At 43.2% G+C, this 17637-nt stretch overlaps 1 protein-coding gene across 1 annotated transcript in view; it reads right to left on the bottom strand.

The window, feature by feature from the left end:
• The window catches only part of UBAP1 (ubiquitin associated protein 1), a 28290-nt gene that overhangs the window by 3317 nt on the left and 7336 nt on the right, over positions 1 to 17637 (bottom strand). Inside the window, exons 2-5 of the mRNA XM_083466104.1 lie at positions 11246 to 11286; positions 7941 to 8065; positions 4778 to 5698; positions 532 to 732 (exon numbers count right to left, since the gene is read on the bottom strand). Coding sequence (XP_083322230.1) covers positions 532 to 732; positions 4778 to 5698; positions 7941 to 8065; positions 11246 to 11279 — 1281 coding nt within the window. The 5' untranslated portion in view covers positions 11280 to 11286. The remainder of the gene's footprint in view (positions 1 to 531; positions 733 to 4777; positions 5699 to 7940; positions 8066 to 11245; positions 11287 to 17637) is intronic.

Raw genomic sequence — 17637 nt, 5'->3', positions numbered from 1 at the left:
GGGAGAAGCTACACAAACAAACCTGCTTGGGCCATGCAAAATCACACCTGCACTGATATTTTTTGAGTACAAGGAGATGAAGCTATACCAGGTCAGACCACTGCTCCATCTAGCCCAGGAGAATCTACTCTCGCTGACAGCAGCTCCCCAAGGATTTAGATAACAGTTTTTTGACCAATCTCTGGCACCCACGTTCCTTTGGCTTGAAATGCTAAACCTGGGACCTTCTACAAGCAAAACAAGAAATTTACCACTGAGTTATAATGCCCTCTCCCAGTCGCCACAATTCAGAGATTGTTTTAAGTTCAATTGGCTACAAGGAACACTTGTCACAGACATAATGAAAGCATAATGAAAGTTCTTGGGCCCAGTATTACCGAGATGTGTAGGATGCAAGGCTCTAAAACCCACATCCTTTCAGACATTGTAGAGCATCTACCATTCAAAACCCAAACTAAGGCCAAAGTTGGCTTTCATCCAGTCTCGCTTCCTTTTCCTGGCTTGCTTAAGCAGGGAAAAGGCTCCTCTTACCTGTTCTATGTTCTGGCCCTTCTTCTTCATTGCTTTCAGGACATCATCGTAGGAATAGCCCATGTTGACAACAGTTTCAACACACTGCCGCTCACTAGAGGAAAGGGCCTGCAGCACGTTGATATACGTGGAGCCGCCGGGCCGTTTTGCACAGCTGGTGGTATTGGGCACTTGAGACGTCAGGAAACTTTGGTGAGTTACCTAGTTGAACAAGAGGGAAACAAACCTCTTTCAGGAAGAGAGAGAAATTGGGATGCTGCAGTCTCAATGTAAGTCAGTGCAGAAGTCTTCCTATAAACCCTTAATAGCCATTGGACAATACAGTTGATACTTGGGTTGCGAATGTGATCCGTGCGGGAGGCACGTTTGCAACTCGCAGCGTTCGCAACCCACAGCGCCGCATCTGCGAACACGCAGGTTGCAATTCGGTGCTTCTGCGCAAAGCGTGATTTAGTGCTTCTGCACATGCGCCGAAACCCAGAAGTAACCTGTTACGGTACTTCCGGGTTTGGCACAGTGCGCAGCCCGAAAACGCACAACCTGAAGCGTCTGTAACCCAAGGTATGACTGTAATAGAATGTGATTGATCTGTGGTCAATCCCCTCCTCCTCTGTGGGCAAATAATAGCCAACAGCTGAAGAACAAGGTGGAGAGTTACAGGAGAGTTACTTTTGGGCTCCATGCACAGCTCCTCCAAGAACCACATGAGGTCCCTCCATGTCTAAAGCTAATCTTGGCCTGGCTAATAACTGGACAGGAAGCCACAGCAAGACTCATTACCTCAGAAAGGGGCAAGGCCAAGAAAGACAGCACCTCCCGGCAACATTTGATTTCATATCCTTGCCAAACCAGAATGACCAATGCATGGCAAGCAAGTCCCTGTTGGGGACTAGAACAGAATGATATATGCTGCTATAAAGGACAAAGCAACCTACCCCTTTTCCCCTACAGAAGCCTGTTGCATTTCCATGGAGGCCAGAGAAGGGAAACTCCTTTTTTTCCATGTCAAGCACAGAAGCGAAGCGAGTTGGCTTCGCTTGCTGCTATGGAATTCCTTGTGACCTGCCTCTAGCAGGCAAGTACTTGCATACAAGGCTGCTTTGTGTTAACTTTAAGACACAATCTAATTCCAAGTAGGGCTGTGCAATATTGGTTTTCAGTATCGCAATAAATCACCAGTTGAATATCGTGATACAGCGATATATCATGATATCTGGAATAAGGAAGGAACTACGCAGAGGCGAACAGGATAATGTCCTGTCAACTGCTGCTACTTAGGGATCTAAAATGGATAAATGATGATATCAATCACTACACAGTTTCATCAGCAGGCAAGCCAAAATGCATCCAAACAGGACTCGTGGTTTTGGGCTTGGATACCAAATTGTGTTATTCAGGACAATCCAAAGTACGGCGATGAGTCATAGTGAATACAAATAATCTGGGTCTGCCAGAAGGCCTGCTTGGCAGCAGAAGCGGTGGTGGCAGAAACAGCGGTGACCTCGCAGGCCTTGCCATGGGACATGTCAGCAGTAGGAGAGACAGCCTGCAAGGCCTCGTGGCAGCGGCGGGAGCAGTTGCAGTGGCAGTGATTGATAATATAGTCATTTATCTGTTTTAGACCCCTAAGTAGTAGCAACTACCAGGACACTGTCCTGTTCACCTCTGTATAATTCCACCCTTATTTCAGACATTGTGGTAGACTGCAATGTTTAGCTGATGATAACAGCCCTCACACACATTGCAATTCACAATATATTGCCAGGTCAAATATTATGAAACAGTTATCACAATGTGAACTTCAAACCGGTTTTGGACGATATATTGATATATCGCCCAGCCCTATTTCCAAGTGTGTTCTAGTTGCAGAGCAACTAGCTGGAATATATAGTTTTCAAAATGGGAACCTATCAATAAATTGCATTGCTCTTTTTAATCCTTAGCTATTAGTCAGCTTTCTTGAAATCAATTCATCCTTGAATGACAGCATTGGGAGGAGAGGGACCCCTCTTTAGTCTGCCAATGTAAAACAAAAACCCCAATGAGCTGGCCTGTTTACCATTTACCTGCCAGAAAACCCAAAAAAAGTAGTAAGCGTACCTAGAAGAACTAACCTGGGGACACATTTATGGAGATCAAGTACTCTCCCAACCTGACTGCCTTGTTTCAAGATTTCCCTAAAGGCAAACACAGTTCAGTGTAAACTAGACAAAGCCCCTGTATAGGTAGGCATACTGCCAGCTTTTGCCATGCCAGCAAGATCAGTAAGACAGGCAGAATCAATTACACGCTGGAGATAAGCAGCTGGAGAAAAAGCAGGTCCTGCAAAAAGGAGGATTCCCTTTAAAGGGATTTCCTAAAACAAGAAAACCCAGAGGAGAAGTAACAACTAAGGCAAGAACCGACAAGAGACTCTGCTGCAGGGAAAGTTACGAATGAGCTCTCATACCTGCACGGCCAGAACTCACATTTCAGAGACTCGTCATAGGAAGAAGCCTTGTAAAAATAACTTCCAGGATGCGCAATAGGATTATGCTTAATCCACACAGGCCAAGAATCAGGATAATCTCTACTGGGAAATATACTCAACTCACTGCAACATTTCAGCTTGCTGGGCAAATGCTAACAACGCCCTCTCCAAGGGGCCGAGTTTTGTTGATTTTGTTTTTACATGAAAAGAAGTCTTGTGGCACCTTAAGGCCCAACCAATTTTATTATGGTATAATAAGTTTTTGTATGCTAGAACCAACCTCATATTGAAAAGGGCCCTAGTCCACAACAGCATGATTGAATCACGCATGACCATGTATACGTGTGACGCCAGGGATTAAAAAATAAATTCAAACCAGGAAATGGCATACGAGAGCTAGAGAGTCCTTGTGGCTTGTGAGGACACCCTCCCCAGAGAACAAAGAGGACTTCGGTGAGGGCAGAGGAACCCCCAAGGAAACCTGAAGCACAGTGGGGCGTTTTAAAGGCTGCTCAGCCTCCCTGGCTAGCAGCTGACACATGCATGGGAGCAGCAGCTGCTTTTCCGCATGTCCTCCAACCAGCCCCAGAGCTTTAAGGGACAGTTGTATGGTGAGAGAGCTGGAGAGCAGGAACAGGTGTTTAGAGGCTTTTAAGAGGATGCTACCCACTGACTTGATTTTCACTTATGCATATGGGGGCCCGGAATGTAACCCCTGCATAAGGTGTAGTGGTTAAGAGCGGTAGTCACGTAATCTGGGAAACCGGGTTCGTGTCTCCACTCCTCCACATGCAGCTGCTGGGTGACCTTGGGCCAGTCACACTTCTGTGAAGTCTCTCAGCCCCACTCACCTCACAGAGTGTTTGTTGTGGGGGAGGAAGGGAAAGGAGAATGTTAGCCGCTTTGAGACTCCTGAAGGGGAGTGAAAGGCGGGATATCAAATCCAAACTCTTCTTCTTCTTCTTCTTCACGTGACGCCTGTATTTAAGGCTTTAAAGGTGCCCAGCTTTCTAGAAATTAGTTTCCATTGCACACCCTGGTACAGGCTGCATAGCCATCCGCAGGGAAAGCCATGGAACGCACCAGATTGTACATTCAGCCACGATGCCAACTAAATCTGAACCACAGCAACCCTCACTAGCTTGTTCTGCAAAAACACGAAGCTAGCCAGGCAATATTAGTGGCAGAATAGCGGCTATGGAGGGAAGGGGTGTACACTTGCATGCCCTGCAGAACCAACATTTGCTTTCATCAATTTATTATACGGTATATTGTATTTATATACAGTGGACACTCAGGTTGCAAACATGATCCGTGCGGGAGGCATATTTGCAACCCGCAGCGCCAAGTCTGCGCACATGCAGGTCACAATTTGGTGCTTCTGCGCATGCACCGAAACCCAGAAGTAACTCGTTCCGGTACTTTTGGGTTCGGCACGGTGCACAACCCGAAAACGTGCAACCTGAAGCGTCTCTAACCCGAGGTATGACTGTACCACCCTTCATCCTAAGATCACAGGGCAGTTTACAGTATAAAAACACAAAAATACCGAACATAAGGGCACCTGTAGACATTAGGTGCAGGAAGGAAGACTCGCCATAGACCCCCATGCAATACAACACATCGATCACCCCAACAGCAACAGCATGGCAACAAGGCATCTAAATGTGATTTGGGTTATTTTAGCCAGCTGCGGCCCAACCCAGCCATTCCCTCCCCTGCCCACATCAAGGTCTCCAATCCGAAAGCAACGTTTTCAGTTGCGCAGGAACTTACCACCGTGGCTGCGGTGAGCGCTGGGATTTCATCTGTACATGCTACTGAGCTGGGCAGGGAAGGCAGTCTGGACGTGGGGGGCAACGTCTGTGCCTCTGGGCCACCGTCCACGCTGAGGTCAGAGAGCCCAGCCACGTGGTGCCCATTCAGTTCGCTGGCTTTGCTCTGCAACGAGCTGAGGAGAGTGCCGTTGCGAAGGCAGGCTGTGCCGGGGAAGGTGCTCGCCAGCTTTGCCGCCTGCAAGTCGCCCTCGTCCGAGTCGAGCTTCGGGAAGGAGAGCGACTTGATATTGCTCACCGACGTCACGGGTGAGAGGGACACTTTGGAAGACAGGGACATTTTTTCACAACCCCCCAGCTGCGGTAAAGCGATAAGACCGTTTGGTTTGTGAAGGGGCTTGAGGTCCAAACTGGCCCTTTCCAAAGACGCCAAGACCTCCTGGTCTTGTAATACGGACTCAGGTGCTACTTTGGGCAAGCTACTGTCTAGAAGTTGGGCCACGATTGGCCCCGGAGTACCAACGTGGAGCTGGAGAATGTTCTTCAGCTCTTCTCTATCGTCGAGTGTTTTTAATTCCAGTTTGTCAAAGGGGTCTTCCTCGCACTCGAAATCCGCTGGGTTGAAATCAGCCTTCGCATGGGGCGGGCTCAGAACTTTCTGCTTTGCGGTGCTGCTGTTGGCAGGGGTAGGAATGAGGATGTAGTTGTGATGCAGGCTAGCAATGATGGGGTTGATGGGAGGCGGAACAGCGTTCTCTGGGCAGCCGCTGTCCGGGAAGCCTGCTTGCTTCTGCTCCTCGAAGGTTGCTTTTTTATTTGCTAGGGCCTCCTCAGCCCTCTGCTCAGCATCTTGCTGGGCAGCCTGGATTCGTTTAATGTTCTCAGCCCACTCAATAGTCCTCTTTTCCAAGGAGAAGTCATACTGGGGGGGAGAGGAAAACGCAAGACAACAAGGTAAGAAAGAGCTGCAGGAGCTATGCTGGCAAACACATCTTCTCCAAAGCTTACTTTGGAAATCAACCCCTGCCAAATTAGGAATGGAACTACTGAGGATCAATGCCTACAATTTCAAGAACCTTTTCAGGAGGATACTGTGAGCAATGATGCCAAAGGCTGCTGAGACACTAAGGAGAATGAGCAATGTCACACTCTCTCAAGAAAGCGGGGGGGGGGGGGTTACCTCTAATGACATGGCTAAGTGTATAAGCAATTTGGGACCTACTACCAAACTGAGGGTGAGCACTCCAGTTTGTCCCCCAAAATTTTTTAGCCTATGCTAACATGGCAGCTTGGCCAGGGTGGGAGAGGAGAATCACCACAGTTGCCCGTACCTATTACGGGCCGTGAGATGTCAAGATACGTTGCACAGAACCAAGAGCCAACGTGAAACACAGAAGACTGAAAGTATACCAGATACAGAGATGCTTCTGCGCCTTCATTATACTGCTTTTGGAGAATGCTGAAAGGGCACCTCTTTACACATGAGGTTTAGGTTCTTAGGACCTACATCATTCCATTTATATACCAAATAAATATCAAAATATCCCATGGGGGTGTACAACATTAAAAACTAATTTCAGAACATCAGTGAATGATAAATACATACGTATACATACATATATATATATATATATATAGCATACTGACAGATAGCCTAGTAATAATGGTTGTACATGGTTTTAAACTGTTTTTAATGTTGTGCTTTTAATGTTGTAACCTGCCCTATGGCCTTAGGGTGAAGGACGGAAAACAAACAAACAAACAGATACTAGGGTGATGACTGCTGTTTCCAGGAACTCTTCTTGTTGTGAGACTTTTATGGGTGAGCTGAGAATTTGTGAGAACCCAGAGGCTGAGAGGAAGAGTGTGTCAGAAGGAAAATGAACTGATATTGATTTATATATGTATTAGTAACTGTATTAATGTATTATTTTATATGCAACTGTATTTCTGTAATATTTTGTTAAGCTGTTTGTTGTTGCTTCTGTTTGTTCATCGCTTAGATATATTTTTAATATATTGAGCGGCACAGAAATTAAATAATCTAATCAAACCGAATATTATACGCCATGTGCTGGAAGGAAAGCCAAAGCCCAACTAAAACAGAATTAATTATGAGATTATGGGGACAAGTGGGAATGATTAAACTACAGCAATGTTAGGAGAAAAGGAGGAGGGTGGTAAAGAAGTGCTAATGCTAAGTAAGTGGAACCTTGTGGTCAAATATATTAAAGAAAAAATAAGAGCTGCTGATATCAGCACAGATTTTCTTCTCTTGTGCATTTATTTACACAATAAAGGTGAGGCCCAGATGAAGCAGGACCATGTTGCAGGAGTCTGGTTGCCAGTAAATGCAATGATTTATTGATTATAATCATCATGAATTATACTCAATATTGTATACTTCTCTTTTATGAAATATTAACCGAATATTAAGTTATTAAATAGGAATAATTCCCTTTTTAAAAAACCTTTTTCTACTCCATGACTTATTTATTTTTAAAACCTAGAGGGTCTTTCAGAGTTGTCAGTTCCAAATGACCTGAAATTGCTGTTTGCTTCTTCAGAGCATGCAAGGATTTATTTTTTAAAACTATACAGAAATAATAAGGCAGACTCCCCCTGTGCTAGTGGATAACATTCACCTGGAACAGGATTAAAACCCTTAAATGTATTATCTTACAGTTTGCAAAGGTTAAGTGAGGCCAATATCAACCAGCTGTGAAGACAAAGCCTTTATCCAGCAACTTTTAGAACACCCTTAAATCAAGCAAGGGAAGCGGTTCTTTTTCCTTATCTTCAATAAGAATTTTCTGCTGTTGGTTAACAAAGGTGGATGTTGCATTGAAGACTTGAGCTTGCTTCAGAAGCTACTTCTCCTTATCTGGCTTTGAGATGGATTAAAGCAGGCACAGGGCAGGTGTTGACAAACTACCCAAATCTATTTTAAGGGAACCAGAAGCAGCCGTTCCAGTACAGTTAACAAAAGAGGGGCCTGGCTTTAGTTGTTCAGAGTGAAACACTTTTAATCTTGCATAGTAGGTTAATGCAGAATAATCTGTTACCTAAAAGCACAGTCCTGAGTATGCTTATGCAGAAGGAAGCATCCACAAATTGTTAGACGACTTTCTATTGCAACCCTGTACAAAACAAGAAAGTCTCACCTGGGCTTCCCTTACAAGCTGTGGGGAGTCAGGCAAACAAAAGCCAATGGGCAAGCCAACTTTGGCTGGTGCTCTGAACTTGTCTCCTATCTTGAACGGGACGTCATCGAGGTAACTGAAGGTCCCTAAGGAGAGGGAATGAAACACATCAGTGACTTTGCATTTGTCAGTCAATACAACCCCATTTCGCCCATCCAGGCCAAATCCCCAGTAACAGCAAGGCTTTAAAAGTCTGAAACCAACAGAAAAGCAAATGAATGTTGGGGTTTATATTCAATTCAGATGTGACACGGTGTCTGGCTCTGCAAAAGCCTTCCAAAAACTGCTTCATCCCAATTTCCCCGAACACTGATAAAAATAACCACACTAGCAGTTTTAGTTAGAAATCGCCTTCTATTTTTATGCTTGAAAGTTCATGTTTTATATAAACATGAACTTATATAATAGTCAGCAGCACCTATATAATAGTCAGCAGCAGATGCCTTCAGTTAAACAGACTCCATAGATGGGAGATGGGCTTAATGGGGTTCCCAGGCACCTTGAGCTCACACACCTGCTTCCAACAAGCTGCTGGCATCCCAAGTCTATTTTTCATATTGCTGCACTGTCCAATATTATCAGGCAGGGGAGGGACAGTTCATAGTATTATGCAAGCAAGAAGAGCCAACAGGAACCAAAGGGGAGAGCAACAGATTCAGGGAATCAGCAGGCCTTATTATGCAGCTTGTGAGGTGCATGCATGTTGGATATATTAAGCTGCTTTGCACCAAGCCAGACCATTGGTCCACCGGGCCCCCATCCTGTCTACTCTCTGAGAGCACCTGCTTCCCAATTCAAAGTCCAGGTCTGAAATAAGAAACACAAGGAGGGAACTGCTCTGAGCATCTTGGAATCTCCCATACCGGCTGCTATCTAAATGGCCAGTGTAACCACATGATGGAGAACCAACACAAGAGTCACCTTCCCCACAGCCATGCAGCCACTCAATATCTCCAGTGTGCACTGCTCAGTACTCTGCACTTAACACTGTATGCCTTGGTCAGTTATGGAAAACAGAGGAGGGAGGCACAGAAAACAAAGAATGCAAAAAAGGGAGAAAGCTAGGTCTCAAAGGTGCAAACTAATAATGCTTATTGCTGCAAAACAAACAAAATACCCGCTTCAGAACTGAAATACATTTTTACATTTGTGTAAAGACTTCCCAAAACACCTATCTGGCACTATAGGCACTTCACTACAATGAACAATAATAGTTCCTCCTTTCTACTTCTTCTTGGTCAATTACACCACACCCCTTTTATACACAGTGATCACCTTAGTACAGATTCTTTCTATGTGCAAAAGAGGCCACCTGAGACAGTCTTGCACAAATATTACGCATCTAGGTGACAATGCACAACTGGTGAGGAAATCCCTAAAATAAAAGGCACGTGTGCCATATTTCTTCTTCCCAGGGTGTTTCCACTTACAGTCATCCCCCACCAATGACTTTTCCCTTGACAGAGCTGATACAGGATGGCAATCACAAGAGACCTACAGCTCATAAATCCAGTTTTTGCACAGATTAGTGGTAGAACATGTCCTCTGCTCGCAGAATAAGACCCCATGTTCAATCTCAGAAATTTAAAAGGGTCTCAGGTAACCGAACAGATTAAAAGCAAGCAGCAAACAATTTATGGAAGAAGAGTTAATGGGTTTGTGGTTCTAAAATGCTAGCAGATTCGATCACTCAAACCTGGTATTAGGCAAAGTACAGACATCAGTCGGGGAGGGAGGTGTGTGTTTTGACTGAAGGGGAAAATATTTATCTCAGCGATTGCTTAGTACGTTGTACAAGCAGAACAAAAGAAAGAAGATATAGATATCTGTGCTGTTCAGCTTGCAGTCTCTTCTTCTTTTGTATGCAGAGACACAGCTTGAACTATCCAGAGCTGTGCTTGCTGCAAAGCTCTCTTATGTCATCATTAGCTTCCTTTAGGTGGAAATTTTGTATTGTCAACTTGAAATCACATCGGGGGGAAAAGGCACTGTTCAGCAAGAGCCACAGGATAGAAAACCACAACAAGGGCTATGTGTCTACGCACAACCATCCCCCCTCCTCCACAAAGTGGAACACGGCATGTTTTTCTCTTCTGTCATCCAACCTACTGCATTTTCTTCTTCCAGGTTAAGGCTGCCCACTAAAGGCTAGCCTAATTGCTTATCTGAAGATGGCTTCTTTTTAGGTTGACCCCTGACTAGACGGAACCTACTATAGTCAGGTCACTAGTCAAAAGGGAATGCCTTCCAATCAATACTACTATTTTGGGACCAGAGATCCTCACCACATCTCAGGTTACAGATCCCAACTCTGTTGTAAGTAGGGGTGACCCAGGAAAGGGCCTTGTTTGCTGTGGTGCCAAACCTCTGGAACTCACCCCCTGTGAAGCTGAATTGTCACCATCAGTTATCATTACAGTGCCCAGTTAAACTTTACTTTTCAAGATGCTTCATTCTGACACATGGCTTTACTTAGCTTCACACTGCTATTCTGTTTAATGCTGTATAAATCTATTTGCTGGCACAATTTCATTTTCAATATTCTGTACACCACTTTGGGACACCGTGTACCTGAAAAGTTGTGTGTAAATGCTTAAAAACAACAATGAAGCCAGCTGTTCCATGAATACCTTCACAATATTTCTTATCCAATTGCTTAGGTAAAGGGACCCCTGACCATTAGGTCCAGTTGAGGATGACTCTGGGGTTGCGGTGCTCATCTCGCTTTACTGGCCGAGGGAGCCGGCATACAGTTTCCAGGTCATGTGGCTAGCATGACTAAGCCGCTTCTGGTGAACCAGAGCAGCGCACGGAAATGCCATTTACCTTCCCACCGAAGCGGTACCTATTTATCTACTTGCACTTTGATGTGCTTTCGAACTGCTAGGTTGACAGGAGCAGGGACTGAGCAATGGGAGCTCACCCCGTTGCAGGGATTCGAACCGCGACCTTCGGATTGGCAAGCCCTAGGCTCTGTGGTTTAACCCACAGTGCCACCTGCATTCCTATCCAATTGCTTAGGAACACCCTAACCTATCTTTAAAAACAGTTACAGATAGGTAGCCGTGTTGGTCTGCCATAGTCAAAACAAAAAAATTCCTTCCAGTAGCACCTTAAAGACCAACTAAGTTAGTTCTTGGTATGAGCTTTCGTGTGCAAGCACACTTCTTCAGAAGAAGTGTGCTTCTTCTTTTTTGTTTTGACTATCTTTAAAAAGACAGCCTCCCCTTGCCACACCTGAAACAAAAGACACACATTTCACTTACCATGAAAGTCGGACCTTGACTTCGGAGCAGCCATTTAGAATCTGAAAGACATTTTGAAACAGCATTAGTGACCTTGCATCATCACACCTCCAACACATACTCTCCATCCAGTGGAGTCATCCCATAAATATTAGTTCAGCTTTTTTTAATGTGACAGGTAACCTTCTTTATCAACAGAGTTCCCTGTGTTCTACACACCTGAGATCTGGCACAAAAATTTAGATCCTACTTATCATCGTTTTTGTTTTTTTAAAAAAATGTGCAGAAGGGTTATGAGAATCAGAAACAAAACTGAGGAGAGGGCCTTATGTGGGCGGGGAGCAGGGAATGTGCCTCCTTTGGCCACTAAGTTTTGTGAAACAACTTGCCACTGTGACTGCTCAGATTGCTATTACTCCATTCCTTACTACAGTCCTCTCCAAACTCTGCATCAAAAATATTGTGATCCCAATTATGCTATTTGTGCATGCATGTTAGCACAACTCTTAGTGTGCAATCAGGAAATCCACAGCTTCTCCAGCAAAAATGACTGCAAACCATGAAGTGTCAGTTTATCAAGACACCCCCCCATCTATACCCAACAGCCCTTTCCCCTGCACAGCCTCTACACCATAAACTGTCAAATGTCAGTATCAATTATCAGCAAAGCAAGGGTCTGTCTGTTGCCCCTTCAACAATCTAACATCCAAGGGTATACAAACGTACTCGTTCCACAACACAGCTTACGCTAGGCAGACAGGAGGAAACTTCAAGCCTAAAGGCTTCGCTTTCAGTATGATCAAAATCTGCAAGTCTGGATGCTACTGATCTAATCTTACAGATGTGCTGGGTATTCCAAAAGTGTTTCCACACATGCACATCTGTGTAACTCAAGGCCTGGCCTTACCTGCAGGAGATCCTGTTGCAACAGAACTGCTTCTATTCTTTACCAGCAACAGAAAACCTGAGGTGGTGGCACTTTCACTTAATCCAAGGTTCCGTATTCTGAAGAGTATTTTTGACATGGACACGGCTACACCCTCCCCCCCCCCAATTACTTGAGGCATAAATAAATCAAAGGATGAGTTAAGTCCCTGACATTACTGGGGCAAGACACAGGCTAGAACTGAACAGGGATTATAAAAAAGGAGTCTCTCCCTCAAAAAAATGAAGGTTTTGGGGATATTGAACAAAGCACAACCACTTGGCTTCAGCCGAAAGAGAAACGTGAAGTCATGTGAAATTATCACTGTATTGAAATCTGTGTCAGAACAATGACACAGCATTCCTTTGGGCATTTTGTTTTCTGTGTACTACCACAAAAAATAATATACTTTTTAGTTTTTATCCTGCCGTATCCCGAGTGACAAAAATGTAAACTCAAAAGACATTCACTTTTATGCAAAGAAATTTTAATGCTGTAAGCTGCCCTCTGATCTTTGGATGAAGGGTGGTATATAAATTTAATAAATATAAATTAAAATAAATCCACAGTGGACATGAAGATTAAAAAACCCGATAAACCCCAAACATATCTACACACAGTACTCTCTCTGGTATAAAGGACTCAACAGATTCAAGTTTGAAACAGAAGTATGTCCACACCTATTCTTATACAGTGATTCAACAGGAGACTCCTCTGAAATTGGGCAGTTCTAAATGAATCAGGACAGGGTGGGGAGCAAGTTTCCCCATTTTCCCCAAACTGCACTGCTTATAAACCGGATCCAATTTAGCATGGACTTGGACTATAGAATACCTTTTATTGATTGTCATTCAAGTGAGAGCAAAAACTGCAGAAAAATTAGCAGGGGCAATTAGAGTAAGATCTATTATTTGATTATTGATGTAAACCTCCAAAATGTATTTTGTATACATATTCTGTACTATTTCAGTACATTACTTTTTAAAAATTTTTACTGCTATGGCTAGTAGCTGATGCAAATAAAGATTCTTCTGATCTGATCTTTCATTGACTGTACCTGTTATTCCACACTATTGTCATAACAGCTGTACTTCATAGACCACAGACCTTAAGTCAAAATAAAAAAATTCCTTCCAGTAGCACCTTAAAGACCAACTAAGTTAGTTCTTGGTATGAGCTTTCGTGTGCATGCACACGAAAGCTCATACCAAGAACTAACTTAGTTGGTCTTTAAGGTGCTACTGGAAGGAATTTTTTTATTTTGACTATGGCAGACCAACACGGCTACCTATCTACTACACAGACCTTAAGGTTGAGGGGGAGAAATGTTTCTTAAAAGGAGTTTGGAAGAGACACACTGATATATCTGTTGTGACAAGTGGTGCAACTATCCATGTATATAAAAATGGAGTGCTTGCAAATCATTCTGTGTCACATGGAACATAATGCTGTTGGAGAGAAGCAACATTTGTGAAGCATTTCCTAAGGATGCAAAATCCCTCACCATTACTCTTAGGACCCTGATTCAAAACAGTGTTTTTTGACAGCCAGCGTGGTCTAGAAAGAACAGCAGCCTTCCTCAATCTGCAGATGTTTTAGACTACAATGTGACTTCAGCATGCCTGAAGTAGATTTGTTAGGACTTAAGAGCAGGTCAAGCCCTGATTTAAAAGCCCTTCCTCTGCCATGAGCTCATTGCATGACCATGGGAAAGCCCAGTTCTGTAAATGGGAGTAAACTGGCTTCATCTCATAAAGATAAACCTAATGAAAATGAACCATAGAATTTTTAATGCATAGATCAGGGGTGGCTAACCTGGTGGTACGTCTACTGAAGACTTGGGTCAACAAAGATAAATCAAAAGTAGCTTTATTGTATGAAAAAGAGCATATTTAAACCTAATAAGGAGAAGGCCTGGGGTCCTTGGAGAGAAGCCTTTTCTCACTTGCCACACTATCCTTCTGTAACTCTTCTCCCAGTTGCATTCTTCTAGCATAGCTCCAATACAGTGGTACCTCGGGTTAAGAACTTAATTCATTCTGGAGGTCCGTTCTTAACCTGAAACTGTTCTTAACCTGAGGTACCACTTTAGCTAATGGGGCCTCCCCCTGCCGCCGCCGCACAGTTTCTGTTCTCATCCTGAATCAAAGTTCTTAACCCGAAATACTATTTCTGGGTTAGTGGAGTCTGTAACCCGAAGCATCTGTAACCCGAGGTACCACTGTACTTGTTTTCCTGGTCAAAGTGGACCTAAATGGCTGAAAGAGATCTTCGGGAGAAATGAGGTAGACAGAGAGTGGCTTTTAACCTGTAATGTGTCTGCAACGTCTCTTACCCCCACCCTGCTTTGTATGCTGGAAGCAAATTCAGGGAGAGGAATCCTGCAGTTGTTGAAGTTCTCATTTTGCCCTTAAGTACCACCTCTATATCTCTCCCTGCTCACATGCGGGCCCAAATAGGTTTGCCTCATATTTCTCTCGCACATTAAATCGAGCATTTAATTTTCAGCTTCTCTGTTATACGTTTAACCTGTAATTGGATTTCGTTCAGGGAACATTAAGTCATACATTTTTATTGTCTTCATGCAACTATGCAATTCCATACTAATTACCATCTTTCACCTTCAGCCTCAATGAGGTGTATATAATAAGCCAGCCTTTATCTTTCATACTATAGTAGCTTTGCAAATCAGTAAGAATTAAGCAAACAACACACATCATCACAAGCTAATGCTCGGTTCCCTTAAATTAACCAGCCCTCTTTCCCTTAGTATTTCAATGGAAACACAAATCAGATGCAAACAATTTACAAAATGGAGCTGAGTAGGGCTAGGATCCTGTTTATCACACTTTCGATAGCTGGGCCTAGGTACATTTCATCCACCAATAAGCAACAGTAACCCACCTAGAGGGAAATATCAGGAGACACAAATGCTATGTGAGACCTGTGGCTTTCATGCCCAACTTGTAAGCTTTATAGAGGCATGACAGCTGGGTAACTGATGTTGTAAAAAATATAATTCAGGACCAGGTAAACATTGGGTCTCAACACATAGGGCTCTTTTATTATTGCTATACAAAGTAATTTGCATAAGCCTTTTTTCAAAAAGGCCGAACAAAAGATGTGGGCATCATGCGGATGGTCATTTTGACAGCCAAAATGATGCCAATTAGTGCATGCCAATATTTTCCCTGTTTTTGCATGCCACCTCCCTTCCCATCCCCGTCCACTGAACATTTCCAATTTGACTGAATCGCCCAGTGTGCCATAGCCAAGGCTGTTCACGTCATAAAATAAATCCCATGCTTCATGGCCACGTGCAGACAACAGAAGTTCTTGGAGAACTAAAGGGTGTGATGTTCCAGCCACTCTTAAGTTTGCTCCACAGGAAATTTGTGACCAGAATAAGAAAAAACACTGCGGCACAGCTGCCTCTCACATAGTAGATAAGCCCCCAAAGTTCTCAGTAGTGATATAATAACAGTTTTTCCCTTAAGGCTGAGTAACCAAGTACGACATTTGGCTAAGTGGATTTCTACTCCTAAATAAAAGACGGGTGCAAGGCAAACAACTTGGCATCAGGTTACCTAAATGACTTCGGCCCCTATATTGTCAGATGGGGCACTGCTGCAAATACCACATGCCTCAGGGGTGCACTTGGTTTGCACTATAAGCTGGGATTTTATTGTTGCAGCTCCAGGCCTCTGGAATCAGTTACCAGCCAAAATTAGACCAGCACCTAGCATCTTGATGTTTAGGCAGCTACTGAAGACATTTTGGTTTACGAAGCCCTTTCCAGAAATGTGACCCAGTCATTTAATGAAATATTAATTCTATAATTGTAACCAATGGTTTTTATTGTTTTAAAAATCTAAATTACTTGTAGTTTATCTTATTGTACACTGTTTCAATAGCTTTGGCTGTGAAGCAGTTTATAAATCTGTTAAATAAAAAACAATTCTCCTGTTGGACAAATATCATAATATCCACAATTTACTGGAATGGTCAGTACAGGGACGTCCAAGTCCCAAGAGAATGTGATCTACTCACAGAATAAAAAAACTGCCAGTGATCTACCCCGGGGGCGGGGTTCAGGTGGAAGTTGTTGACCTTTTTTTAGGGAAGAAAGTCAAAGTTGTTGACCTTTTTTGGGATTCTGGTGTCAAAGTTGTTGAGCTTTACTTAGGAAGGTATTTTGACCTTTTTGAGGAGGTTCAGGTCAAAGTTGTTGCTGTCTGCTAGTGACTGCAAGCATACCCAACCAAGATCGACAAAAATCTGTAACAGAAAATTTAGGATGAGAAGTAACCACACATGAACAGCAAAGGCTTCTCTCTCTCTTTTTTAAGGCAGCTGGAATTTTGATTTGCAATAAAGGCACAACGAACCCTGCTGTGGTCTTCTTGTGTGGCCCTTGTAACAAAGCGTTACATTAAAAGGTACTTCACACTTAAGACTATTCCAAGATAGTCTGCAATAATATCCATCTTCTCATTCATCCAAAGAGTTTCCAGATCATTAAAAGGTAGTTTTGCCCATTCATACAAATTACTCATAGGATGGTGTTGAACAGACAGGATATTCGCCTATCAATCCACTGCCTTCTCTCTGTACACAAAGAACATTTGTGCCTTTCTCCCCCCCCCAACCCCCCCCCAAAGAACAAGGGTCAGAGGACCATGAAGCCTTCATCCAGGCTTATTTTCTGGCAACTGAAGCAAGTCCAATTTTTAACACAGCACAGCTACAGGGTAGAACAGTCTTCTACCATAATAAGTAACTGCTGTCTGTCATTGGGCCAGTAACTCATTCTCAAAGTATGTGCAAGATTATTACCTTGAGAAAACACACACACGGGCTACACCCAAAGGGTCATGACCTAAATGGCACAAAACAATAATCCATGTGGGAAAGAATCAAGCTCAGCTGGCAGCATAAGCTGAAACTGATCCCACAACCAGTGTTGAAAACTCCAATATATAAGCTAGGCACCCTATGGCTCCTTGAACCAAGGTTACAGCCGCCAAAATGGAATGTCTAGTCGACATTTTGATGGACTGACTAGTGGTGTGAGGTGAGAATATTCTCTGCTAGAAAATTCTCCCGAGAATGTTCTCCACAAACCGTAAATTCTAATGTAAGAACCAGTTTTACAACCCACATTAAAAAATCTAGTAAATAATAAGTCAAGCTGTGATATTGCCAATGTAAGTAATGAGTAATGATTTTTTTTTTATCCAGTTACATTACTGAGCATTGTCTCATTCACCATTGGCAGTTCTGAAATGTGAACTACAGAAAACATATTTTTTTTTAGTTTTAAAAATGCTACTCATTTAATTTGATGAACATTTGGATTCATATGTATTTCAACTATATGTAATAGCCTTTTTTTCTATTTTGGTGTGATTTTATTCTTAGCAATTCTATACCCTTGGACATACAGTGTGATTTTTTTTTTTTACAGAGTCGCTTTAATGCTTTATAC

The sequence above is a fragment of the Podarcis liolepis genome (assembly GCF_965112155.1).
Source record: "Podarcis liolepis genome assembly, chromosome: 11".
Classification (NCBI taxonomy): Eukaryota; Metazoa; Chordata; class Lepidosauria; order Squamata; family Lacertidae; genus Podarcis; species Podarcis liolepis.
Note: the sequence above shows the minus strand (reverse complement) of the source record. Positions and strands in the feature narration are given on the sequence as shown.